The sequence below is a fragment of the Dermacentor albipictus genome, unplaced genomic scaffold, assembly GCF_038994185.2.
Source record: "Dermacentor albipictus isolate Rhodes 1998 colony unplaced genomic scaffold, USDA_Dalb.pri_finalv2 scaffold_14, whole genome shotgun sequence".
NCBI lineage: Eukaryota > Metazoa > Arthropoda > Arachnida > Ixodida > Ixodidae > Dermacentor > Dermacentor albipictus.
The window spans coordinates 6,236,157-6,255,760 of record NW_027225568.1 but is presented as its reverse complement, the minus strand read 5'-3'; the positions used below and the strand labels follow the sequence as shown (position 1 = coordinate 6,255,760).

Sequence of the window (19,604 nt, the reverse complement as noted above, 5' to 3'; positions counted from 1 at the left end):
TACATTCGTAAATTGCGCACACAACTGCTCAACTTGCTCCGTATCCGGAGGTTACCATCTGAACACTCGAATGATAACAATAATGTCAGGAAGATTTACATTGATCTATTCCTTAATATTTGGCCGTTAAAAAGACCGCCTGTATATTGATGGTGCAGTAGGCACCTAATAAAGTAGGTGCGAATACCAGGCAGGCAGGCAGGCAGGCATGACCGAGCGCTGTTGCATTGGCTGATGGTTCGTTCCCTCTCCTGTGCGCAATAGAGTTGTCAAGAGGGCTTAAAGACCTTCTAAAGACCTCTTTTGAGGGTGTTTATATCGAATAAATCCATTGAGCGTGTGTGCTCTCGAGCAACTTTTTTTAAGATGACCGCGTTTTATGTATGACAATTTTATAAATTTTGCTTTTGTACTACATCTGCTCGCCTCTACACGAGCCCTCTTCAATGATCGATATGATCCAGCTACTGCCCATGGGCTTACGCCACCCCTGGGACTGAGGAGCACCTTGTCACAGTCACACTCTGCATTCCTCGCAGCTTCAGGTTATTGTCTCCTTCATGAAAGGTGAGCACGCGCTGGACGAGACTTTATTTGAGAGAAACAATGGCACATCATCAAGGTTCGAGACTTTGTGCGTTCCGCGCGGAATATTGCAAACGATCGGAAATCGGCGTGCTCGTACGTGGTTGAGGTCCTAAAGGCAGCGCTGACAATTCAGCCACGTCCGGTGAAACGGGGAGAGCACGCTGCGACTCCGATCGCAGCTTCTTGCGGAAGCGGCTCGAAGCAGCGATCGCAATCTGGTAGGAGTCCGGAAGTGCCATGTAGGATGATTCATCACTGTCACTGGTCATCAGCATGTCTGCGCAAGCACACAAAGCAGGGGTCGTACATGTGAATGCGGCTTAATGCATCCTAAACAACATGTATGGATGATTGCGTAATTGACCAACGCAAGCATACAGGTGCGATGTTGTTAGGTGCATTTCTTCAAAAAGTGAATTACCTTGGTCGAATACATGAGCTTCGCATGGCGAACGTTGCATCACTCCCTTTGATGGCCCAGGTTCTCCCCTTCTGGATCCACCAGTGTTCGCATCTGTTTAAAACAATGCGTGGTGCTGTTGTATCACACTGCTCTCCTTCAACGAACACAATACTCTACGCACACCTGGTGACATGCTTGCCACCTCTTGTTTTATTGTGTTGTCATGGTGCATCAGACACCTGAAAGCAGATGTCTCTCATATACAAGCTGGCCAGTTGACCGGACGTACAGTCATGGACAACATTACAGGCATCTATCAAATAATTCAAGTAATCATCTTAAGGCGAATGCTTTAAGTGGCTCATCCGTAAAAAAATTTGTTGTCTGGCATTACCGAAAAATTGACAATTCCGCGTTATGGCATCATCATCATCATCATAATATTTTATGTCCACTGCAGGACGATGGCCTCTCCCTGCGATCTCCAATTCCCCTGCCCTGCGCAAACCGATTCCAACTAGCACCCGCGAATTTCCCAATTTCATCACCACACCTAGTCTTCTGCCGTCCTCGACTGCACTTCCCTTCTCTTGGCACCCATTCTATAGCCCTAATGGTCCAACGGTTATCCAACCTGCACATAACATGACCTGCCCAGCACCATTTTTTTCTCTTAATGCCAATTAGAGTATCGGCTGTACCCGTTTGCTCTCTGATTTAAACTGCTCTCTTTCTGTCTCTCAAGGTAATGCCTAGAATTCTTCATTCCATCGTTCTTTCCGCGGTCCTTAACTTGTTCTCAAGCTTCATTGTCAGTCTCCAAGTCTCTGCCCGATATGTCACCACCGGTGAAATGCACTGATTATGCACCTTCCTTTTCAACGATAATGGTAAGCTTACAGTCAGGCGTTGAGAATGTCTGCTGTATGCGATCCAACCCAATTTTATTCTTCTATGAATTTCCTTCTCGTGATCAAGGTGCCCTGTGATTAATAGTCCTAGGTAAACGTACTCCTTCACAGACTCTACAGGCTGACAGGCGATCTTGAACTCTTGTTCCCTTGCCCGGCTATTAATCATTATCTTTGTCTTCTGCATAATAATCTTCAGCCCCACAATGACACTCTCTCTGTTAAGCTCCTCAATTATTTGTTCTAACTCGTCTGCATTGTTGCTGAATAGACCAATGTCATCGGTGAACCGAAGGTTGCTGAGATATTCGTCGTCGGTCCTTACTCCTAAGCCTTCCCAGTTTAATAGCTTGAATACTTCCAAGCACGCAGTGAATAGCATTGGAAAGATTGACAGCTGTCCATCTTTCCAATGACATCTTTTATAACATACAATGACAATCCTTTATGACAGCTGGAATCTCTACTCAATCGAATGCCTTTTTCGTAATCTATGAAAGCCATATATAGAGGCCGATTATACTTTGCGGATTTCTCGATAACCTGATTGATGACATGGAAGTGATTCATTGTAGAGTATACCTTCATAAAACCTCCCGGTTCCCTTTGTTGTCTAAACTCCAGTGTTGCCCTTACTCAAATGGAGAATATATTGGTGAATATTTTAAATAATATAAGGCGTAAGCTAATGAGCCTTTAATTTTTCAATTCTTTACCGTCTCCCTTTTTAAGGATTAGTACAATGTTTGCATCCTTCCAGTTTTCTAAAATCCTTGCAGTCGATAGACGCTTCGTATAGAGAGTCGCCAGTTTTCTAAGCAATATGTCTTCTCCATCTTTGATTAAATCGACTGTTAGTCTGTCTTCTCCTGCCGCTCTTCCCCATTTCATGTCTTGCAAGGGCCTTCTGACCTCATCGCTAGCTATAGGAGGAGTTTCCGTACCCTGTGCATTACTGTTTCGAATATAGTTATTCTGAGTCCTTTCATCATCATCATCAGCCTGGTTACGCCCACTGCAGGGCAAAGGCCTCTCCCATATTTCTCCAACAACCCCGGTCATGTACTAATTGTGGCCATGCCGTCCCTGCAAACTTCTTAATCTCATCCGCCCACCTAACTTTCTGCCGTCCCCTGCTACGCTTCCCTTCCCTAGGAATCCAGTCCGTGACCCTTAATGACCACCGGTTATCTTCCCTCCTCATTACATGTCCTGCCCATGCCCATTTCTTTTTCTTGATTTCAACTAAGATGTCATTAACTCGCGTCAGATGTCATTAACTCTGAGTCCTTTGGGCACTCTAAAAGACAGAATTTTTTCGCTGCTTTTACTATACATTCGAGACTGCTGATATTACCCTGCTTATCCTTCAAAGCATACATCTTGGTTTATCCTATGGAAAGTTTCCTGCTCGTCGATTTCAGGCTGCGTCCATTTTTTACGCCTTCTTCAGTCTTTCTCACATTATAATTTCGGATATCACTTATTTTCCCCTTGTTGATCAGCTGTGACAGCTCCGCGAATTCTATCTTATCTCTTGAATTGGACACTTTCATTCTTTGTCGTTTCTTTGTAGGTCCTTCGTTACTTGAGAGGGCTTGCCTTCTGGTTGCCTTGGTTCCTTGCCTTCTACTTCAATTGCTACTTTTCAAGCCAGTCTAGTTACGGTTTCATTCTTTACCTCTATATCATTTTCATCTCAATGTTCTAAGGCTGCATATTTGTTTGCAAGCACCAGCCTGAATTTGTATGCTTTTATCCTTACTGCCTCTAGGTTTACCTGTTTATTCTTGACCAATATTACTCTTTCTCTCTTCAAATTGAGGTGAATCCTAGCTCTCACTAGCCTATGATCAGTGCCCTTCACCCTACCTATCATTTCTACATATCGCACTATGCTGGTATTGGCCGCAAGTAAGAAATCAATTTCATTTCTTGTTTCACCATTACGTGTTTTTCAGGTCCACTTTCTGTAATGGCGCTCTTTGGCCACACCTGGCCCTTGTGCCATTAAACATCATATGTTCATTCATTCACTTTCTGTTGCTAGGCTTCTTGAAAAAGACGTTCATGATTATTAGCTTATTCCTTTCTGAAAATTCTACCAGCATCTTTTCTCTAGCGTTCCTAGAATCGACGCCGTGGTTGCCAATTGCTTATTCACAAGCCTGCTTTTTCCGCACTTTTTCATTGAAGTCGCCAATTAGTACAGTATACTTAGTTTGCACTTAGCCGTGGTTGCTCAGTGGCTATGGTGTTGGACTGCTGAGCACGAGGTCGCGGGATTGAATCCTGGCCATGGCGGCCGCATTTTGATAAGGGCGAAATGCGAAAACACCCGTGCACTTAGATTTAGGTGCACGTTAAAGAACCCCAGGTGGTCCAAATTTCCGCAGTCCCCCACTACGGCGTGCCTCATAATCAGAAAGTGGTTTTGGCACGTAAAACCCCATAATTTAATTTAGTTTGCACTTTTCTCATCGCTAATGAAACATCTCCATAAAACTGATCTCTTTCCTCATCATCGTGACTGGATGTAGGTGCGTAGGCTTGTACTATCTTTAATCTATACCTGTTATTAAGTTTGATTACTACTGCTACCCTCTTATTATTGCTGTAGAATTCGCCAATGTTGCCCGCTATGTCTTATCGATTAGGATTCGCACGCCGTATTGGCGCTTATTTGGGAGACGTCTATAACAAAGGACGTGGCCGTTATTCAGCAATGTGTAAGCCTCACCAGTTCTAATCTCACTAACGCTGATGATATCCCAAACAATGTTAGGTTAGGTTAGGTTAGGTTAGTTTAGGTTAGGTTAGGTTAGCCTTGGTCAGACGCTCCTCAGCTGCTGGGTACTGAGGGCCATCGGTTAATTGTAGGAATCATCAGGGAGGTAGCGGCCGAACACTTCATCAGGGAGACCAAATGAGGTTCTGGTGAGGGTGTCTGCTCAAGTTAAGTGGGGCTTCCTAATTTGGTTGTACCTGATTAGTAAAACCCCACTCACTCTTGGCATCTTTTGCCAGTGTCAGGCGTCACTCCAAGCCTGAAATGTACTGCACAGGAGGAGGCCGAAGTCAAGTACATGATCGTTAGATGTTAAAAAAGGATTCGAACTTTCGGCTATCGGAACTGAGCATTCGACATAGCTCAGTCAGATAATCCCGCAGGCGGCGAGACTACATTTGCGCTGAAAAGTACAGCCCAGAGGGCCCTAGCTACCTAATAAATCCGTTGATTTATCCGTACTCTCCGTGTTTTGCCGATCGTCATAGGTTGCACGATGTAGTGTCAATTAACAGTGGTGCCAACATCGTGTTTTCCGAATCTCACGCACGCACGCGGCCTCGAACGCGCCTACGTACAGCGATGAGCACAGTTATGGTGAACACGCGAGCGCGTGGCCGACGACACTGTTGGCGCCGCGGCACGACAATCACCGGAAGCACTGCGCATGCGCAGTACACGTTTAGCGAAGATGTCTTTCTACCGCGCGCATCACGTCACTGGAGAGGCCCGTCCATTGTCTGCTAGCCGAGCTTTTGCCTCGTGAGCTAATACTTTCAGCATTTCAAGTGCTTCAAGAGAACAAAACCATCAACAAAACGCACATAGCTATGTGGGGCATGAATAATATCTTCAGAGTTGTTCGGCATCCAAATGCAGCATATAAAGCACCGAGCATCTACCGCAGACGTTCAGTTTGTCGCCACATGCCATATGGCTAGAGTTCCCGATCATCAAAGACGCTCTATTGTTGACCTTTCACTAAAAGGTTATTCCCAGAGATACATCGTCTCTTTAGTAGGTAGGCCTCTCAAGACTGTGAACTGAATAATTCAGGCATACAAGAACGAAGGTCGCATTTGGGATGCGCCACGTGCACCTCGTCTTAGGGCTACCATAGATGACCAAGATGCATGCATAATTGCAGCTGTTGTTGAGAACCCTTTTTTGCCTGCCGGAGCAGTTCGCGAGTTGTATTTAGACGCTTCAGACACTACTGTTCGACGTCGCCTGCGTAGTTCAGGCCTTCGCAGTTACGTCGCAACACAGAAGCCGCTACTTGCGGCTGCCAACAGGGAAGCACGACGGCGGTTCGCTGAGCAGCACGTGTCGTGGACAACCGAAGACTGGGGACGTGTCATCTTTTCGAACGAGCCCGCGTTTTCGACGCCACAAGACCAAAGAGTGCTTGTGTGGAGACAGCCAGGAACACGGTAACGTAAACTTTTCCGTTGAAGAGTGGGTTTCTTACTTTATTTAACAACGCCATGCAGGAACGATCCAGACAACGTGCAACGCGTCTCTGCCAGCGGGAGAGCAAGTGTGAGCGTGTGGGGTCCGGTTTCGCAATATGGTTTAGGACCATTACACCGCATACGTGGGCACTTATCGTTCAAGCAATACTGCAGTATTTTGAACGCTCTGCTGTTGCCATATGCGAGCAGTTTATTCCCCAACGGCAACTATCTTTTCCAGCCAGACCGGTTGCCGATCCACACGGCCAGGGTTGTGAAGGACCTCCAGGCAGAGCAGCACATACCCGTACTGGAATGGCCACAGAAAGGGGCGGACCCTAATATTATTGAAAACGTTTGGGGCCGCCTGAAATCTGCCTTGGTAAGAAAGCCCCTTTATTCCGCTTCTTCCGACCAGTTCGGGGCCGCAGTCAGCCACGATTGGGAAAGCCTAAAGGCCAATCGCGAATATGTGCAGCCACTTTATGACTCGCTACCGTCCAGGTCAGTGGCAGTGGTTGCTGTCAGTGATGACGTGACTCGGTACTAGAAAGTCTAATATTTGATTTCCCTGTAGTACGTCTGCTTCGCTTACACTGCGAGCTTGCAGTTTAGTTCCATATCCAGTTGAAACACAGTGTCTTATGCTGATTTAATCACTGACGCACCACATATTCTACCAGATGGGCCAGCAAGTACGGAAAGTGTAAGCTCAGGAGACAAAAATGCAGCTAGCAGACGACGAACGAGCGTCTCCAGTGACGTAGTGCGCGCGGTGGAAATATTCTTTCGCAGAGCGTATACTGCGCATGTGCAATGCTTCCAGCGATTGCCGGGACGCGGCGCTAACAGTGCCGTCGGCCAAAACCCCTTGATAATTTGAAAGTAGTGACACTCTCCTCCTCACGGCGCTTTCCTCCTCGATTCTCCTCGCCCGCCTGCTGCGCACGGCGCGCTTTTCCTCCTGGGCTCCCGCGGACAGGCCGCAGGATCCTATGGAGGCGTGTTGTTGTTTATTTTGCGAAGTATACGTATTGGTTCTAATAAGTGAATACTGTTCCGCGAGCTTCCTCTGCACGCCGAATAACGTTCAGCGCATGTGCATTCAACGTCTTAAAAGCAAGCAGAAAAAATTGTATGAGGCTCTGGTGTAAAAATGGAAGCTGAACGGAATGGACCCGAGTCTGTAATACTCATATTGCCTTGCAAATGTTTTTATCCTAGCCACTTATAAACTTTAGCTATATATATGAAAGAAAATACATATCCGAGCTTGAATCGGCCCCCTACGATTCGCACTCTATTTATATCAATATATTCTTCACCTGCGAAATTGCCGAAGCTGATCGACGGCAACCTTAACGTGGCTGACGCAATACAACGCGAATCGCAGGCTTGAAAGGTACTGGTGTCTGGACGGTCCTTATCAAAAGTTTAGTAGCCAATCACCACGCTACCATAGCTCACTTCGTGCCACTTTTTGGATCTTATTATCCTCACTGCTTTTGGGTGGCGAGGGTTGTTCCCTATTACGAATCACCAGAGAGCGGCTGATGATGCTCAAATAAGGCATGTGGGTAATACAGCAGGGCATTTCTTATATAGATGTCATTTCGTTTATGAAGTATCGATTGGACTCTTGCAGTTTGCTAGACTATCTGGTGCATATCGACAGATTTGTAGAGCGTGATGTTAGACAGGGACGACAGGAAGGGAACACAGAGCTCATTTCCTTTCTCTTATGGTTTCCTTTCTATCATGCTGGTCCAACCTGTGGACTCTTGGAACTTTAGGCGAACGGTGTGCAGAGCGGCCATTGTTGAACGCCGAGGACCGCATATTGTAAGCATCCTTTTTTCGGTGATTCCATTCATTTGTTGCATATCCCTCCGGCCAACAGTAACCGATCCCTCTGATACCGGGTGCGCTGCTTCGCGCGAACGAATTAGGAAGGGCGGAAAAAATAGAAAACGACAAGAACGGTCAAATAATCTGACCCTAGAATGTAACTTCTTGTGTTTCCCTTGAGCGGGACCTGGTAGTGAATGAAAGTCCAAGAACGCGGTACTAAACGAAGCTCCCTCGATCCCCTACAAGAAGTCTGGTAATAGCAAGTTTGGTTTTATAAGACTCTTTACATCTTGTCCCATCGGTTCAGATTGCAAGCACGATTCGTGAGCCGTTTCTCAATATAACTGGAGCACGTTACGGTTGCGACTTACCCCCGCCAAGCAACTCCTCCTCCTCGAAGGCTTTCAAGGCCATCAGCCTGTTGGTGAAGGTCAGTCTATTGCTCAACTCTAGCTCATCCTGCAACTTATAGCCTTCGTGCGCCTCCACCCTGGCCTTTACTGGTGACGTTAACTCCGGACTGCGCAGCTCGTTCACGTAGACTGCTTTGACACCTCACGGCCAAGCCGCCGTGAGGTGTCAAAGCAGTCTGCCGTCCCCGGCCAGAAGCATCGGTGCCATTGCCGCTGTCGGTGGGCTCCATGAGTGCTGCTTCGCAAGAAGTCGGCACGGTTTCATAAGCGGATAATTTACTATGCAAAAAGCAAAAACAGCGAGCTGTGTCCCCTAAAGAGCGAGAAGAACAGGGAAACCTGAGGGTTGAATGTTATTTTTTTTCAGTTAACACCACATGAAGTCAACATACGATGAAGCCGAAGCAATTATAGGCAGAAATTACTGTACTTGCGTATTTTCGCATGTGTACAGTCGGCGTTAAATCTCTGCGGTTGCGGCGGAAAAACGTGAATTTCAGCCGCGTTTGAGCTTCCGGGCAGCAAAACAGTATAACTCAGTGATGCTTGCGTGTGAGGTAGCACATATAGCAAACCTGCAATCCAGGCTACGTGCACAGGCCCATGAAGAAGGCTTAAAACGAGGCTCTCTTTGCAAACCCTACCTCAAATCGCTGAACGAGGCTGCTGCTGCTGCTGCTGCTGCTGCTGCTGCCGCCGCCGCCGCCGCTGCTGCCGCCGCCGCTGCCGCTGCCGGTGCCGCTGCCGGTGCCGCTGCCGCTGCTGCCGCCGCTGCCGCCGCTGCTGCTGCGTACGTAGTTGTGTACGTAGCTCCGTACCTCCGGATGAGGAGGTGCGATTTAAAACATTTCGATGTCATGCTCAGAACAGCATATAAGAAGGCACTAGGACTATCGGCCAAAACATCTACAGAGCGCTTATTTCAGTTGGGGGTGCACAATACAACAGATGAGATAATTGAAGCCACCTATTAAGTCAATATGCCAGATTGGCAGGAACAAAAACGGGACGCAAGGTACTAAAGGACCTAAACATCAGCTGTCCTTACTATACGGCAACAAGACAAGACATTCCGAAAGAGTGGAGGAGCAAATTCACGACACTGCTCCTTCCTATAAACATGCACACAGAATATCATCAAGCAAGGGGGAGGGCAAGAGCCAAGAAGATGGACCAGATCTATTCTAAATTAGAGGGAGCCTTCTTCGTGGATGCTGCAGGTCCAGTGGAAGGAGTCTCCACAATATCGGTGGTGCATCAAGGGCAGACGGTCGATGGACTTTCTGGTCGGCACGGGGAAATTGCAGAATTGGAAGAGGTGGCGATCGCCATGGCGGCTTTGCATCCTAGTTCCGAATGCATCATTACAAGGGCGTGATCGGAGATACTTTGTTCGATACGCGTTCTGTTCAGTTGCTGCAACATCACAAAGTTGCAGTATGCAAAATTTGTGACAACGGGGCGGAGAGAGTAGCCAATCCGGAAGCGGTGACCTCCCCGGAAGTTTACTTACGTCGTTTGTCGTCTGCTTGCAGACAGTATACTATAAAGCGAAATGTTTCGTCTTCCAAATGAATGAAATCTTTATCTAAAAAAATGCATTTTTTCTTTTTAGGCCCTAACACGTTTTCAAATAGTAGTACGTGTGACTACTGCAATTTATGACTATTAGCTTATTTGCGTCGTCCCTAGGTGGGGTCACGCACAGGGAGAAGAAAAAAGAAAAAAAAATGACGGGAACAGTGGCGCACTTTTCAAGAGGCAGCGACAACATTCCAGTGGCTCGCTGGCACCGATGATAGGGTCGATTTCTCTGTACAACCAACGAATTATTTGTTTCGAGAAACAAAAACGACGCCGGAATTCACTTTCTGCTATTTCTTGAAACGCGTTTCGCACCGCCACCCGCTCTCCTCCTTCCTCTAAAAACACCAGCGCAATAACCTAAGTTCCCAATGGAAGCGCCATTTTCTTGAAATAAACTATGGATTGGATTCAAACGTGCCATGCCGCAGCCGCCTGTTGGGTCCAAACCAATGCACCAGACGCGCCATGCGAAGCCATATGATCGCTCCAAACTTCCCAGCTCCCGTCGGGTTCGGCGCCTAGCAGACGAAATGCTCGGTGGGAGGATGATTGACAGGAGCGTGTCGTCATTTTGATGTCACCAAAAACGTGGCCGCGCCCCGCGGCTGGCGACGTCGGCGCGGAGTAGGCCAATTGCGCGCGCCGGTAACCGAACGAACGCGCCGAACAACCATCTCCGATCGCACCCCAGACTCGCAAAGTGCATACAGAAATTACACGCGGGGCCGAATTACACCGCTAACTTGCAGAATCCTCAAGCAATCTGGGGTCTTCGCTTCGCGTAAAGAGCTGACTTGGGTGCCAGGTCACGAGGGTATAGAGGGAAATGAACGTGCTGCCGCCCGAGCTTTTCTCCCCCCGGGGTCCCTCCTCCTTCCTCCCCGAAGACTCGGACTTCCCAGTGCCATTAATAACTTATACAGATGTATTACAGCACTTGTGCCTATTGCGACGAAAATACTCGGGCCCAACTAAGGGATTAGACAAATCAGAAGAATGTCATTTACGAAGATTACATGGTTCATTTATTAACCCAGTCAAGCTACATGCTATTGAGCCACAATCCTTTTCGGCCGAGTGTCAATTCTGCGGGCAGAAAGCAGATTTGTGCCATATGGCATGGGCCTGCCAGGCTAATAGTGCCTTAGAAACTATAAAACAGCCAACGTGGAAAGGATGGGAGGCAGCCCTGTCCAGCTCAGCCCTCAAGGACCAGCGAGCACTCGTGGAAAAAGCTAGGGCTGCGGCCTTAGCCAACGGAATTCCGGAATAAGAATCCGCCAACCCTTCTCTTAACTCCCCTCCCCTTTTTCTTTAAATAAAACGTTTTCATCATCATCATCATTGAAATGTTGGTGTCGTCGCCGTCGCCTTCACCTGAATGTGCGATCCCACACGTCATCCGGACGCGTGTCGCGTCTGGGACCCTACCGCAGCTGCATCGAGCTTGGACTCTGTTATATACAGGTCTGTTACTCGGTGGCGGAAACGCGGAGTTTATTCCCCGCCGGCGTGTTGTAAATAAACTGGAGAAAGAGCGACGGTGCGTGGAGCCACTAACCTCGCAAAACATTACTACATCAGTTGAAAGACAGATTACTTACACTGGCAGCCGCCAAACTGAGCACAGGTGAAAACCACCAAGTCTGCTGAACGAAATCCGCTGAAACGAAATGAGCGTTCGTGAATAAGTGCAACAATTATCGAGCAAGTAATTGGTAGGCAATCATTAAGTCCCCTATGCTACCTGGACTGCAAGCAACCTGAAATAAACTCACCCCTTTGCTAATTGAACCGTCAAAACGTCACGGAGCTTTTGATTTTGCTTTGGGTTGGTGCCTGTGCTTATAGCACAACCCACTACGGGGGATTGTCCATGAATCGGGCGGCGGTGGGTTGAAAAAGAATAAATACCTAAACAGGATTTTTTTTAGTGAAAGTGAGATATTAAACGAATTCTAATCGTTATTAATAATTTTCATGCTATAGTTTCTTAAAATTAGAAGTTAATATTTTTTGGTTTCTTGTTGTGGAAAATGAAACAATAAAATTAGCATGGAAGTCTCCTTGTTTCCATTATAAAATTATACATGGCATCACATAGGTTCCTATTACAGTGTCCTAGTGACGACGCCCCCAGAGACGGAATGATAGGTAGCGTAATGGCTAATCCAAGTTGGCGGAAGGGACCTTCTAGAAGTTATTTTCTATGCACGTTGAACCTACGACACTTTATAAAGAAATGATCCATAGTTTCGGGTTCATTGCAGTAAAAACATTTAGGAGAAGGTGCCAAACCAGACCTATGGGAATAGAAATTAAGCCGTGGTATTCGGTAACGCAGACGCGTAAATGAAATTTCAAATTTTCTTGTTGCACACCATCCGCTGTGCCAAGGAAATCTAAGGTGCTGAAAATCGGCGTTACCTAATACATATAATTTCGCATGTTTTTCTTGAATGGAATTTTTTTTAAATCTTGCAGAAGTTACGTATGCCGAAGGTTTTAGGATCCTCAATACCGGGCCTTTAAGAGGTGCCGCTGCTAGTGCGTCTGCTGACTCGTTTAAAGTGAGCCCCACGTGCCCTGGCACCCCTATCAGGTGGATGAGTCGTAAATGTTGGGGAACCAATGACTGAAATTCTCGGAGAATGATACTTTAATTGGGCGCAGATAAAGCGGAGCAAACAGACAAGGAGTCGGTTAAGATTACGGCTGAAGAAATAGATGTGGGAAGTTTCCGTAGAGCTAGGATGATCGCCAATAACTCTGCTTGAAATATTGGCGTAAAGTCGGGTAGTCGAAGGGAGAAAGACCAATTTAATGATGTCGAAAAAATGCCCACTCCGGCCTTCTCCTCCTGACAGAAGCATCTGTGGCTATTACTGCATTTATTTCGAGGTTTTCAAGAAGGTCATCTAATAAACCTTTTAGGTATCGAATAGGTACGAGCTTAGTGTTATTGGGAAATATATCGCCAGATTCAACACTTACTGTCGAAGTAGGTAAATTTTGAAAAGCCACATCACGGATTGATACTTGTAATGGCTCTAACAGCTTCTGCACAAAAACTACCTGGTAACAATGCAGTCTGGACCATTGATTCTCAAAGAATACAGTTGGTTCTTGAGTAAATATACAGTAGGAGCGTCTCTGGGGAGAAGCATAGATGTTCAGAAATGTTTGGACATCAGTATACGAAATCGAATTTGGAGAGAAGGCAGGTGAGTTTCATGACATAAAATATTATTGGCTACAAATTTTCGAAGGCTGAGAAACAGGCGTAGTGATTCCCGTTCTAAAAGAACCAGAGGACGTAACTTATACGTAGGACCTCCTGAAAATAACACGCATCCAAACTCTAGAATGGGGCGGACATACATACAATAAATCATCAGCAAGGTCTTCCTGCGCATTCCAAAATGACTGTTGCAGACTCTTCGTAATAAACCAACAGCGCGTGCTCCCTTAGATGCGATGTATTCTATGTGTGTCTGCCAATTAAGCTTTTCGGTGTAAATCATTCCCAGATATCTTAAAGAATGTACCTGCGGAATAATCTCCTCACCATATGACAGTGTTATTCGGATAGGAAAAGTTAAGGGAAAGGCAATGATTTCACTTTTGTTGACATTTAGCGACATTTGCATTCGTTTTAGCCAAATTTCAATCTGATTCAAATACGACTGCAAATTTTTATATAGGCTATGTACAGTGAAAGCTCGTTATTTCGAACTTCAATAATTCGAATTTATGGATAATTCGAACTGTACGATTTGGTCCGGCCAAGCTCCACAGAGGTCTATGTATAAAGAAGTCCGTTAATTCGAACACGAGAAGGTTCCCTCACGGATAATTCGAACTACGCTCGCCTGGCACACGGCCAGAGAAACGCGCCGACTGCCTACACACAAGGCTGCATTGCCTCCGAAACGGAGAGAACGGCAAGAGAAGGCAAAATCCGAAAAAAATCTAACCGGCGCGGGGTCACCCAGAAGGCAGCGGCGGCTGCCGCCTCTCCGTTCTACGTTACCCCCGAGACTTCTTGCCCGCTGCGAATCTCGGAGGCTTCGCAAATCTTGTACAGCTGCTAATGCTGTGTGTGTGGAGATGGCACGGCAAGCGCCAAAACACAGCGAATCAAGTACGTCGCAGCTGCGCTTGCAATCAAGAACCCACGAATCAGGGCCTTCGCCACCTTCACATGTTCAGCGTCTTTGTCTCGGAAGTCTTCATCGGTTGTGCACCTCTGTTTTCAGCTTATAGGAGGCATCGGCCGTCGCGATTCATTGTGATGGTGTTAAGCCTCGGCTAACGTTCGTTTCATTGGACATCGATGGTGTGGCACAGTCGGACCCAGAGCTTTGACTCAAAGATGGCGTGTGCCCGCGGCACACGCCATCACTTTTCGGCTCGCCAAATGTCTGACATGCCCTACTGCTTCCAAATCGCAGTGTACTGTTGCTCTCCTTCACTTTCGTTAGTTCGAACTTTCGTTAATTCGAACTGAAGCGGCTTCCCCTTGCGGTTCGAATTAACGAGCTTTTACTGTATATCATTCGATACCGTGAAAATGCGATATCATCAGCGTATACGTATACCTGTACGTCATGATTTGTCGGGATGTGATTTAGTAAAATATTGAATAATACTAGGGAAAGTACTGCACCTTGAGGAATGCCCCTTGTCTGTTTGGAACCTTTAGAAGAAACACCGTTTTGATAGCAATAACATGTTCATCCGCTTAGAAAATTTTGCATCCATGCAATCAGGTACTGTGGATCATTTACACTATTGAGTCTGTTGAATAAAGTACTGTGGTCGACACTGTCGTACGCCTTCTTAATGTCTAATGTCACTAGCGCGGCGTACTGGTTGTTGCGGCGAGCGAGTTGAATTCTGCTCTCCAAGTCAACATGAGCACACCAAATTGAGCAGACGGCCCTGAATCCTATTTGAGAATGACTTAATATTTGGTTCTCGCCTATCCACCTATCGATGTGACCATAAAGAACCCTCTCGATTAACTTTACAAGATTTGAGGTCAGAGAAATAGGTGTAATGTTGTCTACTGAATATCCATCGCCTGGCTTTTTGAGCAGTGGAATTATTTTGGCAACCTTCCAATCTGGATGAGTCCATGCATTCTTAATCGGGTAATTTATAAAATTAAGCAAATCCTGGGGAAACAATTCGAATAATAATTTTATCATTGCTGTAGTTATGCCATCAGGACCTGGGGCTGAAGCTGGCAGCATCTTTACCTCTCTCATTAATTCTTCTAATGTGACCCTTATGTACTCGTTAGCTGGTTCAGAAAAAAAAATAATTTATGGGATTTTACGTGCCAAAACCACTTTCTGATTATGATGCACGCCGTAGTGGAGGACTCCGGAAATTTCGACCACCTGAGGTTCTTCAACGTGCACTTAAATCTATGTACACGGGTGTTTTCGCATTTCGCCCCCATCGAAATGCGGCCGCCGTGGCCGGGATTCGATCCCGCGACCTTGTGCTCAGATAACACCATAGCCACTGAGCAACCGCGGCGGGTTAGCTGGTTCACGTGCCGGTATATGATAGGGACGAAGTGATGTGAATCGACGCTCTAAGCCTATTGCAATATCCTCCAGTGACTACACTAATTCAGTGGAAGTTAAGCTAACTGACTCTACATTTATTGGGGCTGAAACAATCTTTTTAGACCGCAGAAACCGAAATAGGGCTTTTTTATTACTAGACTGCGATAGGTAACTGTAACGTTTGGTGTTATAATTTTCTTTCGCTTTGTCAACTGTCTGCCTGAATGTAGCTGCAGCAAACTTACAGTCATTGCAATTACGTGGACGTCGATTATACAGTAACTTTCTCCAGGCTGCCTTTCTTCTTCTATATTCGCGTGCATAGTCCGGATTCCACCATGGCGAATAAGTAACACCTTTAGTTGACTGCATACTGAACTTGCATCTTTTATAACTGTCGCTTAGCACTTGACACAAATTAACCGCCTTAACTTCATCATTTAAGCCAACCTGTTTTTCTAAAGCTGATCGCAGTGAAATTTGAAATTTACTATAGTTAACATAGGTGCGGACATTCTTTTCAACCAAATTATTTGCGCGCATTATTTCAAAAGTTATTGAAAGATGGCCGCTATTTGTCGCAGAGGTAATAGCAGACCAGGAGGAAATTACACAGCCCTAACTTGAAAAAGTTATGTCTAACACCGAACGCGATTTGCCGGATACATAGGTTGGGGTTCTCGAATTTACAGAACTAAGGTAATTTGACGAAACCCAGTCTAACAATCGTTTACCACAAGAGTCGGACCGATAACCCCATGATACGTGGTGAGAATTAAAATCACCAGCTATGATTATATCCTTTCTGCATGCTGCAACCGCGGCATCAAGAGAGCCTGTATTGCGGACTCCTGTAGGGAAATAAACATTGATTATAGAAAATGGGGTGCATCCAGGAAGCGTTACATCCAATGCTGGAATCTCACTTTCAGTAGAGAATGACTGGTGACTAATTTTAGCTCTATGACAACTTTTTGTTGAGATGACAAATGCTAATCCCCCTCTACGAGAAGGAAGATCTAGATGAAAACTGCGATAATTCTTTGAATGATCTCTTTTCTGTGGATAAGCAAGTTTCTTGCAGAATAATCAAATCAGGAGAAAGATCTTCACAGAGATATAAGAGATCAGCGGCTGCAGCAAAAATGGAACGACAGTTCCACTGCAGCACTTTCAAGCTCCCTATGTTGTCGATATTCCGCCAGTATTAACTGCGGTCTGTAGAATGTTATCCTTCAGGAAATCATCCTTTGATGAGCTCTTATTATCACTCTTTTTAGCTTTTAATTTGTGGAGGGTAGTAGCTCTTGGGGAGTATGGAAAAGCACGACGTTTACAAGTTCTAGCATCCAAATCCATGTTCTCCATGGTATCTGAACGGGATTCGTGACTGTGAAAGCCCTCATGTTCTACATGAGTTGCGGGAGCTTCGGAGGCATCAGTAGTGCGAGGCGAGGCCTCTGCCGATACGTGTTTCTCTATGTTCTCATCGTAGACTGTGATTTCAGAGGCAACACTTGGAGGCGCAGTAAAATGCAAAAGTTGCGACAACTGAGAGGCGAGAACTTGTCCAACGGTCACTGAAAGGTTCATAAATAAACTGTCGAGGGCGTTTGCCATAGCTTTCTCAACGGCGGCAGCTACAACATCACCAAGAGATGCATCCATTGCTTTGGAGTGACGAGCAGCAGCTTCAGCATAGCCATATGATTTCTCTGATGAGAGTGGACGAGCTTCACGACGCGAACACCGTTTCCGTTCTATTATTTGTAGAATTTCGAGCTCTTGGTCTCTCGCAGGGCATTGCGCACAGTCCGCAGGGTGGGAACCTTCACAGAAACAGCATCGTTCGCTCTGAGAGGAACACGTTTTTCCATCGTGGCCTTCTCTGCAAATTCGGCACCGTAGCTTTGATCGACATCCCTTAATACTGTGGCCATATCGCGAGCACTGAACGCATCGCAATGGGCGTGGAGAAATTGCTTCCACCCTGTATATTAATGACCACGCCTTGATCTCTGAGGGCCTATTTGTGCCTGCAAAGGTGACAATGACCGACTCTGTGGGGGTCCTTTGAGTCTCACAAACGCGTGAACATCGGTAGACGGAGACGACACCTGCCGGGGAGAACATCTGCAGGAACTTCGGAAGCACATAGACTCGCGTCGACTCCACGAACTAGCCCCTTAACGCAACCTAGATAAACAGGAATAAAAGGCCTCACCGGCTGGTTCGCGAACATTTCACGCTTCAGAAATTGGGAGCCGCAGGTCTGGTCAGGCGAACAGAAAAGAATGCCCCCACTGCCAAATTGTCGGACATCAGTTATGCTTTGGAAATGCGGGGTTGCTTTCCGCAGCTCTTCTTGAATCACCTTGGGATTCTTCACGCGGATGAATCCCCCATTGGTCGGCACTAGGGCCACTCGAACGCTGTTAATGCCACTGCGCAAGAAAGCCTCTATAGGCATGTCATTAGTGGGAAGCGAAGCCATCCAGAGGAAAGATCTCTGGCCGGGAGAAGAAAGAGACATTAGGAACCCACAATAAGAGTAAAGTACAAAACAAAACTAAAGAAAGTTAAACCACCCGATACTTGACCGATTCCCCGCAGAGAACACAGGGCCACCGCTCCAGGAACGATCGACGCAGGAAAGCTTCTCGACGTGGAAAGGTTCTTTTGAATGCCTCAACTGCTTTCGGCGTTTTCTTCTTCCCCGCAATCACGTATTTAGCCACCCGTTGTGTCCCCTCCTTCTGAACTGCGTTCTCACAGGGAGATTGAGAAACAATGAAGCAATGTGAAATGCAGTCGTCAAGAGAAAGCTCCTACCATCTCACGAAAATATTAGGCATTATATACACATAGAATCTTCATGATCGCAGTGGTGGGACCCGCAAACTGATATTAAAACCTTATAAAACTAAAGAATTGGCAAATTGCGCCCTCGGTCACCAGCGAAGTGGTGGAGCAAGTCAGTGGGGCACATCTTCGAAAAACTGACCACCGATCAGCGCGTTCGATTTCCTGTAATCTATTCACTCACATAAAGTACGGTTTGTTATTTCACTATACGTCGCCAGGCTTTTTTATTCCAGTGGCTCTACTAACTTTCTGGAGCGCTCTTGTGTACGGATCCCCTTATAGCGCTGTGTTTAGACGGCCTATATGTTGCGAATGATAGTTCGTCTGCACCATGTCTGCTCCAATAGGTGTTGATCGTAGAGCTTCTTGCCACCTTAATGAATGAGTGACCTCTCTGTCGACAAGGCTGGCACTTTGGCGCATGCAGTGGGGCAAAAGGAATGCGTAAGGACTAGAACCTATAGCTATACCTCTGCAATGTTTTAAATGATTTTCTTTTATTGTTGCTTTCCTACTACATATCCTGGAGCTTCTCGGAGCGCTCTTGTGGGGTGACATTGCACTGAAGCAGTATTACAGAGGCACACATGCCTTATTTGCGATCGCGAGTCATACCAGAGCACAGAAACTGCGTAGACACGCTGCATGAAGTAGCCATTCTTGAGTTGAGAAAAAGGTCAGGCAGTCTAAAATTCTAAAATTATAACAGGGCATATATATATATATATATATATATATATATATATATATATATATATGCCCTGTTATAATTTATAATTATAATTATAATTTATATATATATATATATATATATATATATATATATATATATTTATATATATATATATATATATATATATATATATATATATATATATATATATATATATATTTTGCATGCGAGTTCCAGCATCACAACGCTTTCGTCGAGAAAGTGAGCACAGCAAGCGTTCCGTTTATATTTAACTTCTGGCTGTCAGTTAACGTGAGCATTTGGTAGGTTACGGGAGCAGTAATATCTTGTGTCGTACGGGCACTTTCGATTGCGATCTAGCCCGATCGGGATAATATTTTTCGTTTACGATTGACTACATTGTGGAGGCTCGCGAGAAGGAGACAATAAGGCTTGCAGATGCCTACCATAGTCTATTTAAGGCTATTT

General features: G+C 45.9%; 1 protein-coding gene across 1 annotated transcript; it reads right to left on the bottom strand.

The window, feature by feature from the left end:
* Positions 1 to 561: 561 nt before the first annotated feature.
* Positions 562 to 18,047, bottom strand: LOC139051795 (uncharacterized). Its single transcript, XM_070528784.1, has 7 exons — positions 17,802 to 18,047; positions 17,637 to 17,694; positions 11,774 to 11,909; positions 11,600 to 11,658; positions 9,053 to 9,194; positions 1,010 to 1,102; positions 562 to 865 (listed from the first exon to the last, which is right to left on the bottom strand). The coding sequence occupies exons 1-7, from the start codon at positions 18,045 to 18,047 to the stop codon at positions 847 to 849; spliced, it is 753 nt and encodes a 250-aa protein (XP_070384885.1). The 3' UTR covers positions 562 to 846.
* Between the last annotated feature and the right edge of the window lie 1,557 nt (positions 18,048 to 19,604).

What these genes read in the sequence shown, in the direction of transcription:
- LOC139051795 (XM_070528784.1), bottom strand. Translation starts at nt 18,047, where the DNA reads ATGCCTATAGAGGCTTTCTTGCGCAGTGGCATTAACAGCGTTCGAGTG. An exon ending in ACTCAAAGGACCCCCACAGA is followed by an intron (nt 11,910 to 17,636) that starts GTCGGTCATTGT and finishes AATCCTGTTTAG; the next exon opens with GTATTTATTCTTTTTCAACC. An exon ending in ACGGTTCAATTAGCAAAGGG is followed by an intron (nt 11,659 to 11,773) that starts GTGAGTTTATTT and finishes ATTTCGTTTCAG; the next exon opens with CGGATTTCGTTCAGCAGACT.